Raw genomic sequence first — 22,765 nt, forward strand, 5'->3', positions numbered from 1 at the left:
CCAGGTCCTCAAGCAGCCTAGCACCTCAGGGCGGGAGAAACTGCGCCCAGCTGCAAGCCTGCTGCTCTGCCCTTGGCCTCCATGCTCTGCGCATGCGCCTCGAGCCCAGCGAAGGACGACAACGGGCCTCATCTTTGCCGCCATGTTGGGCTCTTACAGTCTTACAGCTTCGGGAAGACGGCCTGACCTGCGCTGGGGGCTCTCGGTAAGTCCAAGCTCTTGTTATGTGTGGTCAGCTTGCTCTAGGTGGTATTATTTTCAGTGCTGTTGTGACCCTGCCCCCTTCCCTTTGTCCCTTTAACCATCGTGGCTGTGGCTTTGGCTTCGGGAGTGGGCCCTGCCCTCCGCAGTCTGTAGTGGATTCCCCTTGGCTGCCGCTGCCCTCCTTACCTCCTAACGGCATCTGCTGCTCAGCCTCCCGGTGGGGACCGGGTTTCCCTGACCTGAAAAATGCCGGGTTCAGAGGGTATGCCCCAGGGTCGGTTCAGTGATGGGGCAGTTTACAGTGATGATACAGTTGCTGGGCAGTTTTACCTGTGGAGATCAAAAGACGTAAATTCAGAGTATGGGAATGCTCAGAAGAAATTGACTTTTGCAGAGTCAATTATTGCAATACTTTAATACACATTCAAAAGTAACTTTTTACCTTTTGGAAATTTTTTTTTTTTTTTTTTTTTTTTTTACCTTTTGGAATTTAAAATAGACACACAAGCCCTTTGCTGCATGTTGGCTAAATGGAAGGTAAAGTAGTAATTAAAAGAATAAAAGAGCTTTATAATTTATTCTAATAGTCCACCATTGATAAACATTTGGCTTGTGTGGGATGTGTATGTTTTACAGCTTATGTATAATTGAAGTACAACAATGTGCACATTAAGTGTACAGTTGGTGACACTTGACACATATATGCACCCATGAAAGCACTATACTCGAGATAATAAACATATCCACGACCCCCAAAACTTTCTTCTGCCCTCCGTTCCTGCAATACTGATCTACTTTCTGTGACTATAGATTAGTTTGCATTTTCTAGAATTTTGTATGGAGGGTGTTAACCAAAGAAGAGATACAGACTAATAAAGAACAAAAGGCATTTGAGCAAAAGGAGATGGAACCTAAGGAGACGCAGATTCAGGTACCAAGTCGAACTGCACTCTGGAGAGAACAAAGAAAGGGTTTATAAAGGCAAAACCCACAAAGTATATTCTTTCATGCAAATGAAATATTGCTGCCTATGTTAACAGGATTGATTAGTTTCAATATGCAAACGAGGGAGATGAAAACTACTAGGAAGGAAGTAAAGTCCATATGTGTTCACTGCAGCAGTTCTAGAATGTTTATAGCTCATCGTTAGCTGAATTTAGCAATAGGTTTAGCAAATATACAGCTCAACTCTGAAACTGAGGCACAAGATGTGCACAGACTCCTTCTTTGATGGCTTCCTGATTCTCTTTTAAGTGACTCTTAGCAATGCTTATTCCATTTTATTTTTTCCATTATCAATGGAATACAGTGCATATTTTCTCTCAGCTTTCTTTCACTCAGAATAATTATTTTGAGAGCCATCAATGTTGTATATCAACACTTTGCTGCTCCCTTTTATTGCTGAGTAGTTTCCGTTATATGGCATACAACCATTGTGTGGTTTCATTCTTATTTCAGTAAAAACTATGGTATTCAGATTTAGATATTTCGCAGGCATTTTTTTTGGTGGGGGGATGAGTGAAGCAAGCTTGACACTCTAAGGGAAACAACTGACAATGTTTGTCAATGATAAAATTCAAGCCTTAAAAAGGCAAAATTAGAAATTCAGAAAACTTGTGTCTCTTACTGCAAGCGTGGTGGCTTCCCAATTGCTGAGTTTTCTGATGAGGTTGGTGGTGATATTAATTTTATTTTGAGATGTTGGGTAATGCAATATATCAATATATGGAAGCTCTTAATTCTGAATCAAAATTTTCAAATGAATCAATGTAATACCTTTAAAATAATTCATTTTAGAAATGCCATCAAAATGCAAGATAGACCAAGGGATTTTAAGGTAACAGTACCAAAAGTTCATTTATATGGTTTAATATTCCATTTTATAATAGCTTCTAAGATATTATCATTCATTGAGTTTTTGTGAATATCAAAGAAGAACATCCTCAGTTATATGAAAAAGTTATTAAAATATCCCTCCCTTCTCTAAGTACATAACTGTGGGTGGTCAGATTTCATTCACATACTTTACCCAAAACAGCCTATTGCATCACATCGAATGCAGAAGCTGCTATGAGAATCCAGCTATTTCCTGTTAAGCAGACATTGAAATTTACAAAAATTTATAAAACCACGTCAGTCTTCTCACTAATGTTTTTTTTTTTTTTTTGGTTTTGAAAAATATAATTATGTTTCATGAAAATATTTGTTAACATTTATAGGCTTACTGTTATTTTAAACATTAAGAAATATTTTAAAAGTTGGCTTTATTTCAAATATAGTAAATGTTGACCCCTAGAAGCACATAAACACTCTTTAGGGTCGGTCTTAGCTTGTTTGCTATAACAAAATTCCTTAAACTAGATAGCCTATAAACAATATAAATTCATATTGTACAGTTCGGCCATCTGAGAAGTCCAAGATCAAGGTGCTAGCTGATGAGGTATTCTGGTGAGAGCCCGCTTCCTGGCTGATAGATGACGGTGTTCTTGTATCCTCATATGGCAGAGAGCAGAGAGAAGCAAGCTCCCTTGTGACTGTTATAAGGGCACTAATTACATTTTTGAGGGCTCCATCCTCATAAACTCATCTAATCCTGATTATCTCCCAAAGGCCCCACTTTCTAATGCCATCACATTGGGAGGTAGAGTTTCAACATAAGGATTTTGGAGGGCAAACACAAACTTGGTCTATAATAGTATCCTCATTAACTTTTAGGAGTATAAAAGGGCCCTGAGACCAAATATTTGAGAAGCAGTGGTTTAATAGAACTCTTCCAGTGCTAGAGAAAGAGAGGTTAAGGAGGTGCCGAGAGAACACTATTAGGTTGGTGCAAAGGTAATTGCAATTTATAAGGTTAAAAATAATTGCAAAAACGAATTACTTTTGCACCAAATTAATAAATTAGGGGAAACTTGCAGTTTTAAATAGAGTGGTCAAGAGAATGCTTCACCTAGAAGGAAACATTCTGACAAAAACATGAAGGAAGTGAGAGAGCAAGCTGTGCTCTGGGAGCAAAAAGGCCAAACCCAAAGACAAAGAAGTTCAAGGAACAGTGAGGCACTATAGCTAAAGTAATGAGGAATAAGGTAAGAGAAAAGGGAGTGGGGGATGTCCTGATGCCAGTGGTAGTGGTTAGATCTTTAGGATTTTATAAGCCATTGTGATGGCTTTAGTTTTCACTTGGAATGAAATTAGGAGCTACTGAATTTTTTGAGCTGAGAATAATCATGGGTATGCATAGGGTGGGGTTAAGGATAGAAGCAGGAATACAAATGAGTAATCTGGTATTACAGATGACAGAGGAAGGTAGTTTGGACCTGGGTTATAGCAGCAGAACTGGAAGAAAGTGTCCGATTTTTCATATGTTCTGAAGATGAACCTAGTAGGATTTCCCGGTGGACTGTGTGCAGGATGCAAAAAAGTGGAGCCAAAGGTGATTGAAGATATTTGGCCTGAGCAAATCTTTTGTGTGGTAGAGTATATTGATTTTAATTTTGTAACTTTATATTCTTGCCTGTGATTTAAAAATTTCTTATTTTCATTTTTTTGGTAGCCTCTAGGTTTTATCTCTTGAAGAAAGCATTCTTTAATGTAAGACAGGAAAAAAAATTGTTATATTTTCTCCTAATTCTTTTAGGTAGTTAAAAAAATTGGTTCTTTTGTCTGTCTGGTATTTGTTTTTGCTTTCAGTAAAGCAGTTTCTCATCTTATGCACTACCGCCATTTTGAGAATTCTTTCTGTGTGGGAGGCTGTTCTGTGCATGTTTAGCAGCATCTCTGGCCTCTACTTATTATATGCCAATAACAACCCCTGCCTCTACCCCGGTCCAGTTATGACAGCACGTATATTTCCAGACATTGCCAAATATTCCCGGCGCAACAAAACTGCCTCTGGTTGAGGACTACTTTAATAAAGAATGTTAACAAATTGAAGCCCTGATTTTGAAATATGAAGACTAAAAATATTCTAACTTGTTTTATTTCAACTCCGTCAATATCCTTAAAGACCTGAATCCAGAAACTGTTCTGAATATATGGAGAAAATAGGAGGATGAAAACCAGGGCACAGATGCTCAACTTGAATTAGTCTTTTGGAACATGGTAACCTCATCATTACTAGTCAGAGTTTCACCAAAACTATCTTAAATCTTAAAAAAGGAAGATTTAATAAGTTGATTCTATTCCAGGAGGGTGCTTTGCCTATTTCTGTTTGTTTGTACTTTTGTTTTTCGATTAGTATCTTTCACTTTTATTTTAGTTCTTGTTTAGTTGAAAAAGCAGTGTGAAACAGTGGGAGTAATGTACATAGAGAATTGGACTCAATCAGAAAACCTAAATTCAAGGCTCTGAATCTCGTTTATCTTCTATGTTTTTTTCTGAAAAATGAAAATCTTTTTTTTTTTTTTTTTCAGTTGCCTAAGTTTATTATTGCCTATATGAAAATCTTCATAGAAAACTTGTTTGGTTTATTAGCTCTCAGCAGCCCATTCCTGAGCTCTGAGGAAGCTTGCTTGCTTCTGCACTACCCAATCTTTCTTCTGGGCAAGCGACATTTTGGGACGGTTCCACCTCTTCTTTTTAACATCTTTCTTAGGCTTCTTCTCATAGGCTGGATTCTCTTGTAAAGCAGCATGAACTTTCTTATACATCTCCTCCATCATGTCTGGAGTTACGCTGTTCTTTATGTATTGAGAGAATTGTTTCTTGTAAGCATCTTCATCTTCTTCCATTAGATAATGCATATAATCAGTAACGTTCTGGCCCATGATGTGTTTCTGATGTACTGCTGCACTGAATTCCTTGCTTTCTGAATCATAACCAGGGAATCGTTTGGTACTGTGAGGGATAGACAAGCCTCCGTCCACAGCTCCCTTCAGGGCCCCAAAAACTTTATTTCCAGAGGTAGTTCTGGCAAGCCCTGCATCCAAATAGCAGGTGAGGACACCGGTTGACCATCAGTGCTTTCCACATTGTATTCATCTCCAGTCACTTCCACTTGACTTTCACAAATCTTGTCCATGCCAAACCTACTGAGAAGACAGTGGGCCAGCAGCAGGTCAGTACAATAAGCTGCGGCATACTTTGTCAGGCCAACTTTACACCATACTTTGGCAGTTCATGAGCATAAGCTGCACGAACTAACGTATCTCCTTCTATATGGGCATAAGCAATCTGACAAATAATATCTCTGTTGGTTACCCAAACAATCACCCTATATTTGGGTGTGTTGTACTTATTTTTATTCTGGATTAACAAGTGTTTCCGGGCATAATAATCAGTTTTACCCTCACGGCATCTTCTAAATTTCACTTGGTATCTCTTGAAGTAGGCCTTATTCTTGACAACTTTAACAAATCCCATCCTGGTGAACAGAGCCCCGCGTCACCACAGACCTGCAGGCCCAGCTCAGCTCCAGGGGAGAAAAGCTGAAAAATGAAAATCTTAATGTGAAGATCCAGCTAATGAACTGTAGTGAAATCTTTAAAAAATTTTTAAAGCATTATAAGGAGCTCTGAATATAAGGAAAGAAATTTAAATTTCCTTTAGAACTGAAGTGAAATCTTTAAAAAAATTTTGAAGCATTATAAGGAGCTCTGAATATAAGGAAAGAAATTTATATTTCTTTTAGAAAATTTAAAATTATGTGTATAAGTGGGATTCATTCCTGGTATGCAAAGTTGATTCAACATCCACAAATCAATTAATATGATACACCACATTAACAAAATGAAAACTAAAAATCATATGATCATATCAATTGATGCAGAAAAAGCATTTGACAAAATCCAGCAGCCATTTATGATAAAAACTCTTAAGAAAATGGAAATAGAGGTACCATATCTCAACATAATAAAGGCCATATATGATATACCCACAGCTAACATCATACTCAATTGGGAAAAGCTGAAACCATTTCCCTCAAGATCAGGAACAAGGCAAGGTTGCCCACTTTCTCCACTTCTATTCAACATAGTTCTGGAAGTTCTAGCCACAGCAGTCAGACAAGAAAAAGAAATAAAAGGCATCCAAATTGGTAAGGAGGAAGTAACATTGTCATTATATGCAGATGACATGATACTATATATAGAGAACCCTAAAGATTCCACCAAAAACTATTAGAACTGATAAATGAATTTAGTAAAGTAGCAGGTTACAAAATTAATATTCAGAAATCAGTTCTGAAATATTAATATCAGAAGGAGAAATTAACAGTCCCATTTATGATTGCTTCAAAGACTATAAAATACTTAGGAATAAATTTAACCAAAGAAGTAAAGATGTGTACTCAGAAAATTATAAAACACTGAAGAGAGAAATTAAAGAAGATACAAATAAGTGGAAACACATACCATGCTCATGGATAGGAATAATTAATATCGTTAAAATGTTCATACTGCCGAAGGCAATATACAGATTCAACGCAGTCCCTATCAAACTACCAAGGACATTTTTCACAGAAATAGAACATATAATCCAAAAATTTATATGGGACCATGAGAGACCCCAGATAGCCTCAACAATCTTGAGAAATACTAACAAAGAGGGAGGTATCATGATACCTGACATCAAATTATACTGCAAGTCTACAGTAATCAAAACAGTATGGTACTGGCATAAAAACAGACACATAGATCAATGGAATAGAATAGAGAGCCCAGAAATAAATCCATGCCTATGTGGTCATTTAATCTACGACAGTGTAAGCAAGAATTTATGGTGCGGTAAAGATAGTCTATTCAATAAATGGTGCTGGGAAACATGGACAGACACATGCAAAAAAGTGAAGCTGGGTCACCTCCTTACACCATATACAAGAATAAATTCAAAATAGATTGAAGACTTAAATGTAAGACCTGAAACCATAAAACTCCTAGAAGAAAATACAGGAAGAAAGTTTACAGAGATTACCCAGAGTAAGGTTTTTACTGATATATTCCCTCGGACAAGGGAAGTAAGAGAAAAAATAAACATGGGATTACGTCAAGCTAAAAAGTTTTTTTGCAGCAAAGGAAACCATCAGTAAAACAAAAAGGGATCCTACTGAATGGGAGAAGATGTTTGTCAATGATATATCTGATAAGAGGTTAATATCCAAAATTTATAAAAACTCAACTCCAAAAAAACAAACAACCCAATTAAAAAATGGGCAGAGGACATGAAGAGACATTTTTCTAAAGAGGACATACAGATGGCAAACAGACACATGAAAATGAGCTCACCCTCACTAATCATTAGAGAAATGCAAATAAAAACCACAGTGAGATACCAACACACTCCAGTCAGAATGGCTATCATCAATAAATCAACAAACAACAAGTGCTGGTGAGGATGTAGAGAAAAGGGAACCCTTGTGCACTGTTGATGGGATTGCAGATTGGTGCATCCACTATGGAAATCAGTATGGGGGGATCTCAAAAAACTGAAAATGGAACTACCTTATGACACAGCAGCTCCACTCCTAGGTAGCTATCCGGAGAAATCCAAAACTCTAATTCAAAACAATTTATGCACCCCTATGCTTATTGCAGCACTATACACAATAGCCAAGACATGGGAAAAACTGAAATGCCCATCGGTAGACGACAGGATTAAGAAACTGGTACATTTATACAATGGAGTATTACGCAGCCGTAAAGAAGAATGCAATCTTACGATTTGCAACAATATGGATGGACCTAGAGAACATTATGTTAAGTGAAAGAAGTCAGACAGAGAAAGACAAATGCGATATGATCTCACTTATATGTGGAATCCAAAGAAAAGAATAAATGAACTAATCAGAAACAGCCTCAGAGATATAGAGGAAAAACAGGGTTGCTAGATGAGAAGAGGGATGGAGTTGAGGGAGAAGGTGAGGGGGTTAGAAATCACAGTCGGTAACCACAAGATTGTCACGGGGATACAAAAGTCAGCCTGGGGAATATAACCAATAATGTTATAAAGATTTTGTAGGGTATCTGATGGACACTTGTCTTATTAGGGAGACTACTTCACGGATGGTGTAGATGCCTGATCACTGCACTGTACACCTGAAGCTGAAGCTGAACAATAATGGATGTCAACTATAATTATATATATGTGTACACACACACAAGAAGTGGAGTACAGCATTAGGAATAGAGATAGTGGAAATGTAACGGCTGTACGCAATGTCAGAGGGGTAGTAGATTGGGAGAGGGAAGTTATCACTTTGTGAGGGATATAAATGATAAATGTCTAACTATTACATTGTTTTGTACCCCTGAAAGTAAAAATAAAAATTAAAGGAAAAATAAAATAAAATTATGTGTATATTCAACTATATTTCTGTTGGACCCCACTGGTATAGGCTTATTAGGTGTGAATTTGTAGAAGACAAATCCCAAAACAGTAAGAGTGACATTATCTGTTATATGTATTCTGTAGAATCGGGGAATTTTAATACAGGAAGGGTTTTCCATATGAATTTTAATAGTGTTATAGATTGTATTATCTGCAAACCTCATGAGAACTGTGATTGCTGTGAAGTTTTTATTTAAATTCAGGAGTTTGTGAAATATTATTGGAATTTAACTTCTTAAAATATATAGTCTTATTTTTTAAAAAAGAAATAAAACATTCGAATATGATATACTAAATTTGAAAACAAAGACAAGTACTAACTTGTGCCATCAGATTAACTTTTTTATTATTTAAGTTGTGGCTCTACCATATCTTTATTTGAAGATATCTATGTTGGATCATGTATAATAGAGAAACTATTACATATTTCTGAGCCTGATTTGCTCAATACTATGCTACCAAATACAATAATGCAAATTATATGATGAAGCTGCTATAAGACTGTGTTCATCAGAATGGTTTTATTCTCATTTACTGGCTTTATAAATAAGTAAATGGTATAAATTTATGAAATTATTAGAACACTGCTTATGAATCCAATTTATAGATGTTTTATGTTTCCTATTTTTTTTTGCATCTTATATTAGAATAAGAAGGATTTTTGTTGCTGCTGCTGCAAAAAGAATTGTTTGAAAGTCCCTAATTTAATTCAACCTTCTGATTTTACAGATTTAGAACCTGATTCTAAGAAAAAACACAGTTCCCAAATTTCACACAATTTATTGAATGTCAGATAAAAACTCAAGTTTTCTGATGTCTCAATCTTGTACACACAGAGTAAGTACTTTCTATGAGTACAGTAATATTCTAAGGAATATAATATTGAGTAAAGACTGTTGGATTCAGAACATCTTGATTTTAAGTTGTGTCTTTAGATAATATAATTGTGCACAGTGCAGAATAATTGGTTTGGTTTTAAAATCCCTGCTTATGGTTTTTTCCCTAATTTTTCTGACTTGTTACAGTCTGATCTTCAGACACACAAGGGTAAGAGCTTTATCCATGACACTGGAGACTTTATTCATGATTCTATTGAGCAAGCATTGGAGAGGCAGATGAAGGAGGCTGAGTGACATCCACAGAATAGGTTGTTCTGTCTACCTGAATAAGAATGTTTTCCATAGTGAGGCCCTTGGATGAGCATCACGTGGGACCTACAAATTTTCTTTTTATGTGTCAATTCTTAGAGGTTAATCCACATGTTTCTTCTTCAGACTTCTTTGTAATAAGTGCTCCTGTCTTGCTTCTTCAGAATTACTAATCATCCTGTAGAAACTATTAGCTATTGCCAATTAATATGCATAGTTTCTTAACCCAAGCAATTTCTTCTTTGGGGAAAGTAGATGTACAGGTATAGGTAGTGAAAATAGTGACTAGTTCCTTTTTTTCTCCGACAAGGCCTCCCCTGGGTGGGGATGCAGTGCTTCTGCAGTCTCTTTATGGAGGTTACTGGGATTAAGTGAGAGCATGTGCAAACCAAGCTCTATTTTTTCCCCTTTCTTCTGTGAAACTCCCCATGAGGCCATTTGTATTGTCTGAGGTGAGGGATACAGGGTAGAGGAGTAGGCTTCTGGTAGTTTGAGTAACCTGATCATGCAACTTTCTTGTATCTCTGGGTTTTCTTTGGCTTAGATTGCATATACCACCTTCATTTAAAGGAAGACCCTTTCAGCCTACATCTGCTTTCTATTCTTAAAAAGCGTGATGTGGTTCCTGGAGGACTAATCCGTTTATTTTTTTTGCTTTTCCCATTTACTCAGGTGGATGGTCACATGACCCTTTGGGCGAATGCCAAAAAGAATGTTCTTGGTATAATCTAGCATGGGATCCTTTTTAAAGAGGACCTGGTCTTTATTCATGTGAGGAATTAGAGGTTTATAAACTGGCTAATGTCTGGAAATTGAGTAAAGGCCTGTGACTTGAAGAAGGCCCTTCTTGTCCTGAAATATTTTGGTTTCTTCTAATGAAAGTCTTGACTGTGTTCCCCATTGATTTTATTCTTAGAGAATCCAGGATCAAGTAAGCAGAGCATGGAATCTCTGTAGATCAGACTATGATGATTAGCATACCAAATTCAAGGGTGAAATAAAAACCATAGTACCCAGATGTTCCTAAACCTCTTTCTCTAGTTGCCTAGTTCAGTTTGTGGAGTTGGGTATTAAGTCTGAGAGAGGTCTCCTGTTCTGTTGTTTTATCTCTGAAATAACATTTATGCTTTGATAAGATTTTATATTCCTGTCCTCCATGCTCTTTCATCTTTTCATTCTTTTCCTCTGAATTTTGGGGTATTCTCTCAAAATTTTCTTCTACTCCATTTATCTTTATTTTGTGTTAACTTGCCCCATTCAGTTTTAACTTTCTTCTTTGTATGTAGTTCTTCCTAATCTCAGTTGTGGTATCTTAATAACTACTTAGCCATATAAAAATGCATTATTCGCTTTTGACCTTTTTGACCACAGGAATCAGACCTTTGAAACACAATTCTTTGCTGTTTCCTCAGTATGTTTAAAACTCCTAGTAATCTAGAGAAAATCAGCAGAGCTATACAGTAGAGATTTTTGCCTCTGTGCTATTCTCCTTTTCTTCTCTCCATACTTTTTGTGGCCAGCCATGCCAATGATAGGCCTGGATGTACCTAACCTCTCTCAGGGTCTTTCAATGACTGGCTTTCCTTAGTGCTGTCCAGGACTCAACCTGCTGCTCTTGATGAAGGAAGAATCTTGGGGTTGTGTAATGAAGCTGATAGGGTCCAAATATTGCTAATTGACACAGAGTGGGGAGTGGAAACAGTGTGTCCCCTGCTGGTTCTTCATTTGCCCTTGCTTATAGCACTCACCCCTCTGAGTTATGGGTTGTTGGAAAAAGTCTACAATGAGAGAAAGTAGTTTTCTCACAGGAGGAGAAGGAGGTCACCAGTGGGCTTTTTTTGGCTTCCTTCTGTTACACCACATTGTCTGATGTCTAGTAGAAATTTGTTAGTTTCTTGAAAATAAATATTGTTCTTTGTTTTACAGTGAATACACACACACACACACATATATATACATACATATATATATATATATGTATATATATATATATACACACACACACACACACACATATTCTCCCTATTTATTATGTTCTCTTGGTTATTTCAGTAGAATTTTTTGAAAGTGGAAAGGCAATGAACAGTTAGATGCATTTTGTTTATCTCTCCACCTTGTCCAGTGTATTTAACTTTTATTGCCATGTTCAATTTGATAAATACAGGCATAGAATTATTTTTAAGGTTTTTGTTTGCATACCGAATTTATATAAGGCTAATTTCATTTAATTTTGACAGTTGTCTGTGCAGAAGCTAATTAGTACTTACTTACTTTTTAGAAAATGGACTCTGCATCTCTATTACCAACATTTTCAGATGTGGATCTGACAATATCACATATAGAATGTCTTCCCAAGGACATTCTGGTGAAATTTCAAGGCAAAAATAATATTGAATGTGAGTTTGACTACCACATACTGCAGCAGGAAATACAGTATATACCAAAATTAAAAAATAATGTGGACATTGATGAATTTTGTTTGGTAGAAGAAAGAGTATCTGGAGAATGGCAGAGAGGAAGAGTTTTGGAAAAGAAAAATGAACTCTATACAGTACTCCTCATAGATCGTGGAGAAAAACTAAGAGTTGATAGTACGCAGGTTGCTTCAGCCTGTGGCAACTTATTTGAACTACCACCACGTGTAGTAATTGGTATTTTTGCCAACATACTACCAGTTGGGGAAAAATGGTCTCCTAAGGCATTGAATTATTTCAAGTCATTAGTAGGACTACAAACGAAAGGTTGTGTACAAGCTATTTTGCCTTTTCAAATGATTCTTCTTGAAGTGCCAAAAATTATATCCCAGGTTCTTGAATTACAGTTAGGAAGACTTATTGATGGAGATTCATTTTGTCTTATTGTGGAAATGTTAAAAGAATTCCCACGACAAATGCCCGATTTGTTACACCATAAGAAACCTGAAGTATCAGTAAGTAATAATGATACTTTACAAGATATCCAACATGTTCTGGATAGTTTGCAGCCATCTTTGTCAATAGGTAGTATTGAAAGTGTAAAGGTATCCTCTGCATTGAGTCCAAGCAAATTTTATTGTCAAGTAATTCAATGGATTCCAGAGTTAGAAAACTTGACAGTGTGTATGAATTTGCATTATGATATTATCAGTCAAGAAAGTAGTCCTACGTATGATAATTTTGGACTACTTTGTGTTGCCAAAAGGAGAAGTGGACAGTGGCATAGAGGAATCCTTCAGAAGCTCTTGCCCAATAATCAAGTGAAAATTTGGTTTATGGATTATGGCAGTAGTGAGTCTGTACCCTCAATTCATGTGAAGAAACTTAAACAGGATTTTATTTTAGTACCACTATTTTCATTTCCGTGTTCTCTGACATATTTACATAGTCCAGATGAAGATGCAAGAAAACTTCAACTGAGTATATTTAAGCAAGCTTTGTTAGGACAAATAGTATATGCACACATTGATAGGTTCAATAAGGATGAGCATTTGTATTATGTAACATTACAAACTCAAGAGTCTACAGTGAATTCTAAGTGTCTGTTGAAGACTGTGGGCACACAAGTACTTTGTCCAGTGTCTGATTTAAAAACATCTGCTATGTTGAGAGAGACTAGTGCTTCTGATGCAAACAGTTTTGCAGTTGAGAGTTTTATTGGAAATACTAAACAGTTGATAGACTCTCTAAATAAAAAAGATACTTTAAAAGTAGGTTTTCCTATTAAAACTGTAGAAATGGAGATAGAGACAGCCTACATAGTTTTAATAGCATATGTATTAAACCCATACAATTTCTGGGTACGCACCAAGGAGCATCACAAGGAATTTCAAGATATAATGAAAAATATAAACAGACTTTATGATTTGTGTGAAAATGATGAATTGATTCTAAGAAATCCAGAACCTGGATTCTTTTGTTGTGCTAGATACAGCAAGGACAGATGTTTTTACAGAGCTATGATCACTGAAATTAATGATTGTACAATTAATGTTTATTTTTTGGATTATGGAAATACTGATTCTATACCATTTTTTGATGTAAAAATTTTGCTTCCAGAGTTTTGTGAGTTGCCTGCCTTAGCCATGTGCTGTTCGCTTGCACATGTATTTCCTATTGAAGATTTATGGGTGAAGGCAGCAACTGATTATTTTAAAAAAATTGTCTTGAACAAAGCAGTTTTGCTTCAAGTTATAGCAAAAAAAGATGAGAAATATACTGTAAATATTCAGAATGTTGAAGCCTCAGAAAATATTGATGTTGTGTCTCTTATGGTAAAAGCTGGATATGCGGAATATTGGGAAATGGAACCAGAATGTTGTCCAAAATCTGCAAGTGAATATTCAGTATTAAATTTAAAATCTAAAAACAAAGTTAAGAAGGTCTTCTCTGCCCTTCTTGCAGGACCCAAACCTAAAAAGTATCATTCAAATAAGCCAAAAGAAAGTAATTTGTCTTTATTAAAGTCTCCATCTGTCAATTTCTCAAATTTAAAACATCCTTTCACCTTGTCTGTGGGACGTGAGTCACCATGGCCTTATAAAGAATATATGTTTAAACCAGGAACAGTTCTTGAAGTTAAGTGTTCTTATTATTGTGGTCCAAATGACTTTTCATGCCAGCTTCAATGTAAGTTAGAAGACCTAAAATTACTAATGGAACAAATTCAGAATTATTACAGCATTCATTCTGATCCTTATCAGATTGGGCAGATTGCTTGTGTTGCTAAGTATTCCAAAGATGGGAAGTGGTATAGAGCTGCTATTTTGACTCAAGCATCTAAAAAAGAAGTTGACGTAGTATTTGTTGATTATGGTTACCAGGAAAGAGTTTTTATTAAAGATCTTTGTGCTATTAACCCACATTTTCTTTTTTTAGAAGGCCAGGCCTTCAGATGTAGTCTTAACCATTTAGTTGAACCCATTAGTTGTAAATTATTAAGTTGGACAAGAGAAGCGTGCAGAGACTTTGGGAATTTTATTTCTTCATCTAAAGGGTTATTGACTTGTGTCATCTATGCCTTAGTTCTTATACAACCAAACAATTTATGTAATTTAGTGAATTTACGATCTCCATTTACTAGTGCAAAAGAATTTCTTATTAATCATGGTTCTGCACAATATAGTACATTATCAAAGCCATTTCCATCTTCAGCTAGTCTTTACAGTTATTATTATTCCTCCTTTAATGTAAAAATTGGAAGTGAGGAAGAAATATATATATCTCATATATATAGTCCCCAAAAGTTTTATTGCCAACTTAGTAGAAATAATAAAGACCTAGAGATGATAGAAACAAAAATCACAGAAATTAGTAACCTCAAAAATTGTCCAGAATATTCTAGTAAAATGAGATTGTGCCTGTCTAAGTACGTAGAGGATGGTCTTTCTTATAGAGCTTTAGCAATGCCAACAGATTCATTATCTGACTTTCTGGTCTATTTTGTGGACTTTGGAAATAAGCAGTTAGTAGAAGGAAGTATGTTGAGGGCTATTTCAGATCAGTGTCCAGAGTTGCTATTTACACCTATGCAAGCTATTAAGTGTTTTTTGTCAGATCTTAGAGATGTACATATTCCAGCAGAAATCAATAGCTGGTTTGAAGATAATTATTTGGGAAAACAATTAAGGGCAATAATATTGTCCAGGGAGTCAGATGGCCAGCTTGGTATAGAATTGTATGATGGATATCAACATATAAATCAGAAAATTCGAATGTTGCTTCATAATTATGGAAAAAAAAACTGTGACCAAGTACACTGTGTGGAAAAGAGTCATAAAATAAATGAGAAGAGACTTGCTGTTTCTTTGAAAGGCAAAATAGAAAGCAACTATCACCATAATATGATAAATAAAACTAGTCTAGTAACGTATTCTGAAAGCAAAATAGATCAATCAGTGAATCCCAAAAGTATATGTGGCAAACTTTTGAAGCCTTCGGTTTGTTATAAAATAGAACCTGTGTCCAAAAACAAAATGAAGAAATCTTTGAGTGATGGACTTAAAGGTGTGAAAATTGTCCCTGGATCTTTACACAGTCCTGATGAAAATGATGTGGGCGAGAAATCAGTAAGGATCGTGTCACAATCCTTTATCAGAGAATTAAATCAAGCAGCCCCACAAAACCTGTATAATCTTACAAGACCACAGATCAAAGATCTTCCTCAACTCAAAATTTACTTGAATGCCAAAGTTAAAGGATATGTGTCTAATATCAGTAATCCAGCAAGTTTCCATATTCAGCTTGCCGAGAATGAAAACATAATCATCCAACTTGCAGATGCTCTAAATGAAAAAAGAGCATATAGAGTGAATGAGAGAAAATCAGTTAAACTGATGGTGGGAGATCTTGTAGGTGCAGAATACTCTACTGACAATGCCATTTACAGAGCGGTTATAAAGAAAATTTTGCCAGGAAATTCTTTTGAAGTGGAATTTATTGACTATGGTAACACTGCAGTAGTAAACACATCTAAAATGTATCAACTTAAGAGAGAATTCTTAACTATTCCTAAGCTAGGAATCCATTCTTTTCTTAGTGGAGTAAAGTGGAATGTGCCTGATGAGATATGGGACAGCAAAACTGTGGATTATTTTGCTTCAAGAGTAAGTAACAAAACAGTTTCTTGTGAATTTTTGAAAAAGCATGGACAGAAATGGGAAGTAAATATAATTTGTGATGAAAAATGTGTCATCAGTGAACTACTGAAATGGACAGCATGTTCAAAACTGTAGAAAACAGTGTTGCAAATGCCTTAGGTTGTCTTTCAGAAGGTGAGCCCTGGTGATAATGAAATGAAGAAAGGGAGATCAAATGAATATGAAGGTTCTGTGATCCTTCGATCATCATCCTACCAACAGCTGGTTAATATTCCTTTTGAACAGTTAAAACCTGGACAACTTGAAAAGGCTGAAATGCTTTGTTTCAAAAAGTGGGACATTTTATGTGAAGTTATCGAAAAATAAAAAATTACCAGATTTAACAATATTAATTACTAGAGAAGTAAAGCAAACACCTCTTTTTTATCAATGGAAAATATTGAAAAAGGCTTAGAATGCTTGGCAAAATATAAAAAAAACTTTGAAGTGGTATTGATCAAAAGTAGGACAAAAGTGTATGGATAAGAAAGTGCTTTTTTTCTTTTTTTTTTCTCTCAGTACTGTGATCATAGGAAGTAGTGCCTTTACTGTAGCCCTAAGGTGCTTAATGGTGAGCTCAGAAGTATTCCAAGACAAGCTGTGCCTTGTAAATGGATTTGGTTTGAAAAATTTGGTAACATGCCATTTGAATCCATTGTGTGTTTATGTGCTCATTTGAAAATAAACATCCTTTTTTGGAAATATTTAAACTCTGCCTAGGAAGCAGGAATTTTGGTAGATGGCCTGTTCCTTTTGGAATATTTAAATTTAAATATAGTTCATGTTGAAGAAAACAGACTTAGATCTTCAAACATTATTTTCAACATGGAATCTAAGACTCCTATGTCATCATGTCCAATAAGATCATTTATTTGGGCACAGCTCCAGAGTGGCAGGCAATACTCTGGTAGTGTCACTGCTGTTTCTGCCATCAGACTTCAATGTTCAGTTAGAAAATTTATTTGACACAGTAAAATCTCTCTTTATGTTGCTTTCTGATCTACCAGAAAACTTACAAAAGTGCCTCAAGAGCACACAATTCCTGGTTCTAGTTGTTTGTTCAAATATGAATTGGGAGATCAGTGGAATAGAGTGGAAATTCTCAAGTCTTTGACCAGTCTTTACTTATTGTGTTCATTGACTATGGATTTTCCATTTACATACTTTATTCTGTTATAAAAAATCTTAAAATTGTTCCTGAGGGACTTTCGAGTTTGCCAAAGCTAAGTTATCCTTGTATCTTGTATGGTATCTTACCTGCTAAAGGGAAACATTGGAGTGAAGCAGGCAAAGGTTTTTATCAAGACTGCCTAAGTAAACCAGCCTTAGTTTTTCAGTTTAGGGAAAATAGTTTGAAACAAAACTGAAAGTAGATGTCATTTATGAGAAAAACAATTTGGCAGATATGTTAGTTGCATCTGCTCTTGGAATGTATTCTAAAGATTCAGATCATCTTGATTCAGTTACTACTAGATCTACTAAAAGGAATGTAAATTACAGTCAGCCTATTTTCCTGTTGTCAGATCAAAATTGTTACAAAAGAGAAAATATAAAATGTACACACACTAAGAAACAGAAGCTAAAAAAGCAGGAAACTATAAAGAGGAAAGATGTCTATGAGAACCTCTTAAAAAGCCATATTAATAAGAGATGATATTCTAGAAATTTCACACTGAGGAAGAAGGTTGATAGTGGAAAACATAATCTCCAAAGTACCACTACGTTTGATAAGTGTGCGGCAGCTTCATTTTGGGAAGTACCTAATAGTGTGAAGAATAATGTTAAATGCATTGAAAACATTTTTGAAAAGCTACCAACTGAACGAATACGGGAAAATAACACAATAGTCTTGAGAACAGCAGTCAAAGCACCGCCTGTTAACGAAAAAATATCAGAACGACGCTTAAAAGGTAAGTAGCCATTTTTGAAAAGTAGATTCTATTTTTGATTCTTTACAAATTTGCTATACTGGACTAAAATTATCCATATTGAAAATACTGTTTGGCAAGAAAACTTAACTAGAAAATGTGAATAAATGGATAAATTGAGAGTGATGATCATTTGAATGATAAAATGATGCTTCGCTATCTTTACCTTTTTTGAATGGTAACCTTTGCAAATGTAGTCAGAGTGTAAGGATTTTAACCATATGTGCAAGTATATGCATGACATTTTACAAATAATTTCAAGGGTTTCACAAAAGTCCTGATAGTCTATAGATCTCAAAATAATAAATCTTGCTACTGTTACTGAGCTTCCTGGGCTCATTTTGAAGAATCAATTTTCTATTATATATTTTTCTTATCAGATGAAATAATATATTTAGGTTTTTTGAATGTGCTGGTAGCATATTGCTAATGCAGTTAAATTTATAGACTCAATGGACTAGCATATTTCCTTTTAAAACTTTTAGACATCAAACTTATTCTAAAATATAAAATTTTAATATTTTGTGTGCTATAATATTGTCTGATTTTGCTTATGCACAGTATATTTCATTTTCTGTACGGAAGAATTACTGAGAATTTTATAGGCTATAAAGAGTATTCCCTTCTTAAATTAAAGAATATTTGCTCTGATTTTAGAAATGTGTATGTTATTCCTTGTTATAACTAATAACAGGTTATGTTCTTTCAATGAGTGGAGGTTTCTTGTTTTTATTGATGTACCTTAGAGTATTACATTTGAATTCATATTTACATGTTTTATAGTGAATTGATAAACGCTTTAAAATTGGCCCTTTTTCTTTTCTTTTTTTTGAGTCTGTTATTTTAGTAGCTGTTATGGTAGAATGCTTACTATGTTCCAGGTACTGTGCTAAAAGTTTTATATGTATTATCTCATTTAAAGCTTATGACAGCTCTTTTAAAGTGGTTAGTACTAAGGTTTAAATGGAGTGTAATGATTAGTATCCAGGTTCTTCTACTGAATTCTAACCACTTTAGAGAGAGACAAGGAGCAAGACTATTGTTGAGCAAAATATCACTTTTAAAATAAACCCCAAAACAGTATTGATGAATGTGGCATATGTCCATTGGCAAATAGGTTTATCAGTACTGAATCATTTGTCTTTGTCTGACTTATTTCATTTAACATAATACCCTCTAGGTCCATCCATGTTGTCACAAATGGTAAAATTTCATTTTTTTATATGAATTCACTTACATGTGGATCTAAAATACGACCGAACAAACAGCAGAAATTCATAGATACAGAACAACCTCATAGTTGCCAGGTGGGAAGGGAACTGGTCTTGGTTAAAAAGATTAAGGGATTAAGTACAAATTAGCAGTTGCAAATTAATCACAGGGCTATAAAGTGCAACATAGGGAATATAGTCAGTGATATTGTAATAACTATATATGGTATTGGGGGTACTAGACTTATGGGGGGGGAATTATATCGTAAGTTATATAAATGTCTAACCACTATTCTGCACACCTGAAACTAATATAACTTTGAATGTAAACTATAATTGAAAAATTAAAAAAAGAGAACTGAATCATTAATTTAGACTTACCCACATCAGCAGACAGAGCTTCTTCATATGGGGGGGGGGCTACCCCAAACTTACAGCTTGAAGCAGTTATCTCCAAAAGAAAGGGAGGGCAGAAGTAGAGGCTAATCTAGCGTATATCTGTTTTCTTCTAAATGGGCCACTGCCCCTACTTCTGGTGTGTGAGTAAGGGAGCAAAGGGACTAGAGGAGCCGTATGCTAGGAGAGCACTTCACCCATGAATACTTCCACATGGAAGGACACATCAGGAATGGGAAGAAGCCTCCCACTCCCAAGTGACTGTTTTATGGATGAGGCTCAGGGAAATGCAGTAAACTGCCTATGGATATAAAGTTAGTAACTGAGGAACTGTTATTTTCAACTCAGATGTCTCCAACTCCAAAGTCTGCTTTTATTCATTATTTAGACTCCCTTTTGAAAAGTAGTTAAATTATTTGAGGAAGAGTTTTCTATAAACTCTTGGCCATCAGCCCATACTTTTTGGCACTTACATTGTTTCTTTACCTGTGTATATTTCTACCTTTATATTTTTTCCATAAAAAGCTCGCTTTTGGTCCCCACCTTCACGCCACCTCCTTCATTCCTAGCACACAGTGAATTACCAAGTCAACTAAAGTGCAGTAGCTGTTGCAAAAGCAGTTAGAGAACCGAACATTAAATTATACTTCTGAAATTTTTTTGGAAGTTCCATTTAAGGAAAAATCATAACTTTGAGACAAGTATAAGTAACATGGTTTTGTGGACTAGAAATGAGCCAATATACTTGGCTGTAGACATCGTTTAAAAAATAAAATAAGAAAACATCAAAAAACTGGTTTAATTACCTTGAATACTGCCTACCCTCCCACCCCTCTTACTCATCCAAGGGCTGTAGTAACCACTGCTGTTGGCTACTGTTACTGCCTGCAAGTGCTCTGAGTGTTGGGCAAAATGGTTTGTAGCACTTCTTGGTTGAAGACACCAGTACTTGAAACTGCCTTGCCTATTAACAATTTTAGAAAAGAGGCTCTACCAACAGTGCTTTTCAACGTAGGCTTTGCATTGGAATTAAGAAAGGGAACTTACAAATTCTGATGCCAGGGTCTCACTTTTATATTCTATTTTAATTGGTCAGGCTGTTGCCTCACCATTAAATTTTAAACTCCCCAGGTGATGTAACGCCAAGGTTGAGAACCCCTGTTCCAGGGAGTTTTGCGGATAACTTTCTGAATTATTTTGTGAGAGAAAATAATTCTGGACTTTATGTGTGAAAACTCTTAGGCTCTGTCCCTGTATTTGGAGTCCATACTATACATATAGAGTCACAGTAATTCTGTGCTTTTCTTCAGAATAAATATAATAGTAAAAAATGTCATTGTGTTAGAAATGGCCTAGAAGAATAATGCATTTATCTTATCTTGCACAGGTATTGTTTTAATTACAGAAGTTGTACCCTTACAAATAGAAAAATTGGCTCAACTTTACAATAATTTCAGCCTACTATAACATATCGATATTTAATTATTTAAGGTAATTGTTTTTATTTGCAGGCTGTTTTTTCCAAAATAAGTTACTGGTCTTTTTTTTAGGACGTTTTGCGGTTGTTGTTGTTGGTTAATTGGTCACTTGTCTGGAAGTCCTTGAATAAATACTTATGGGAAGTAGAGAATATAGCCACCTTTTCAAAAGAGTACAACTATGTCTGGTCAGTTTTTGGTAAAGAGGCAGTGCTGCATGTACATATGTACTACCTTTCTGTAATTGCTTATTTAATTAGAAGTCAACCTTGAAGGAAATCTGGAATGGCATAGAGAAGAATTTTATCTGACATTGTAAATTTGAGGTAATATCTAGATATCCAAAGGGTATCCAATGGCTGACAGTCATGCAAAATGCCAGAATGAATTCTGAAAATACAAGGATAGTAATGGATATGGATTTATGAATCGGTTGCATTGAATCTAGCATGGTAGTAAAAGCTTTTTAACCTCTCTGTGCCTCAGTTTCTTCATCGGTAAAATGTAGATCATAATAACTACTCCAAAGGCTGGTATTGAGGATTTAAATAAGTTAAAACATGTAAAGCATATCACTGGTACCTGGACATAACAAATGCTCATTGTTAGTAATAGTAATAATCATTATATAAAAGCAACTACATTTCTTTTGAAAATATTTTTTGAAATACTAACTTAGATTTCTCATGCTGCTCTGTAAGAAATTGAAATATTTAGGACAGTGTATTCTTATATACACATATACACATTTACAGTGTAATAGATTAATGCTTAAATTTCTATTTTGAAGATAGGATTTATGAATAAGGAAAATTATACATGCAGTTTTAAATAAAGACTAGAATGGGTTATATGTATTTTCCAAAGTGGACACATATTACTAATTGTTTAAGAAAAAATGTTTTAATTATAGTATATGTATAATTATATGTACGAGTATGTGTTTTAGTGTATGTATAACTTGTGCCATATTCTTTCTTTATTTTTTATATTGTGACTTCTAGGAATTAAGTAAAAAGAAATTCTGTTTATAGTAGGACTTTTCAAAATAAAGTCTTGAGTAATTCTTAAGGAAACATACAATGCTCTGAAAATTATAGTACATCATACTCATAAATTTTTGCTTGTTTTTCAGGAGAGGGAGTTGAAAGCTCAGATCGTTTATGCATCTGTTTGGCAACAAACGATACATAGGATACCCAGTAATTACTGTTTTGTTTTAGATGTTCCAGATACATAATAAAAGTGGTAAGCATAGGGCAACCTTTAATATTAAAGCACATTGAAGGAATCTAGATTGTTGACATTATTTCCCCAGGAGATAATGATTGGAATGCTACAGAAATTTTATGTGACCAGGAATTGTGATGATTTGATTTGAAAAAAACTTGCTTAGGAAATGTGGCTCATCCCTAAAGTATAGTTGACCCTTGAACAACACAGGTTGGAACTGTGCAGGTCAGCT

At 35.2% G+C, this 22,765-nt stretch overlaps 1 protein-coding gene, 1 long non-coding RNA gene and 1 pseudogene across 3 annotated transcripts in view; 2 read left to right on the forward strand and 1 right to left on the reverse strand.

Moving 5' to 3' along the window:
- Positions 1-22,765, forward strand: part of LOC109461063 (uncharacterized) — an 89,942-nt gene that overhangs the window by 56,710 nt on the left and 10,467 nt on the right. Inside the window, exon 6 of one of the 2 annotated variants that reach the window (XR_012496267.1) lies at positions 5-205. The exons of the other annotated variant lie outside the window; for it this stretch is intronic. This is a non-coding gene — a long non-coding RNA (uncharacterized LOC109461063). The remainder of the gene's footprint in view (positions 1-4; positions 206-22,765) is intronic. 2 annotated transcript variants of the gene reach the window in all.
- Positions 4,674-5,617, reverse strand: LOC109460989 (large ribosomal subunit protein uL18; annotated as a pseudogene).
- Positions 11,956-17,941, forward strand: TDRD15 (tudor domain containing 15). The gene is given in 9 exon segments (XM_019747443.2): positions 11,956-16,568; positions 16,570-16,666; positions 16,669-16,716; positions 16,718-16,795; positions 16,798-17,213; positions 17,215-17,303; positions 17,306-17,383; positions 17,386-17,637; positions 17,640-17,941. Coding segments are annotated over 9 exon segments (5,973 nt in total).

This window comes from Rhinolophus sinicus, linkage group LG05, assembly GCF_036562045.2.
Source record: "Rhinolophus sinicus isolate RSC01 linkage group LG05, ASM3656204v1, whole genome shotgun sequence".
Classification (NCBI taxonomy): domain Eukaryota; kingdom Metazoa; phylum Chordata; class Mammalia; order Chiroptera; family Rhinolophidae; genus Rhinolophus; species Rhinolophus sinicus.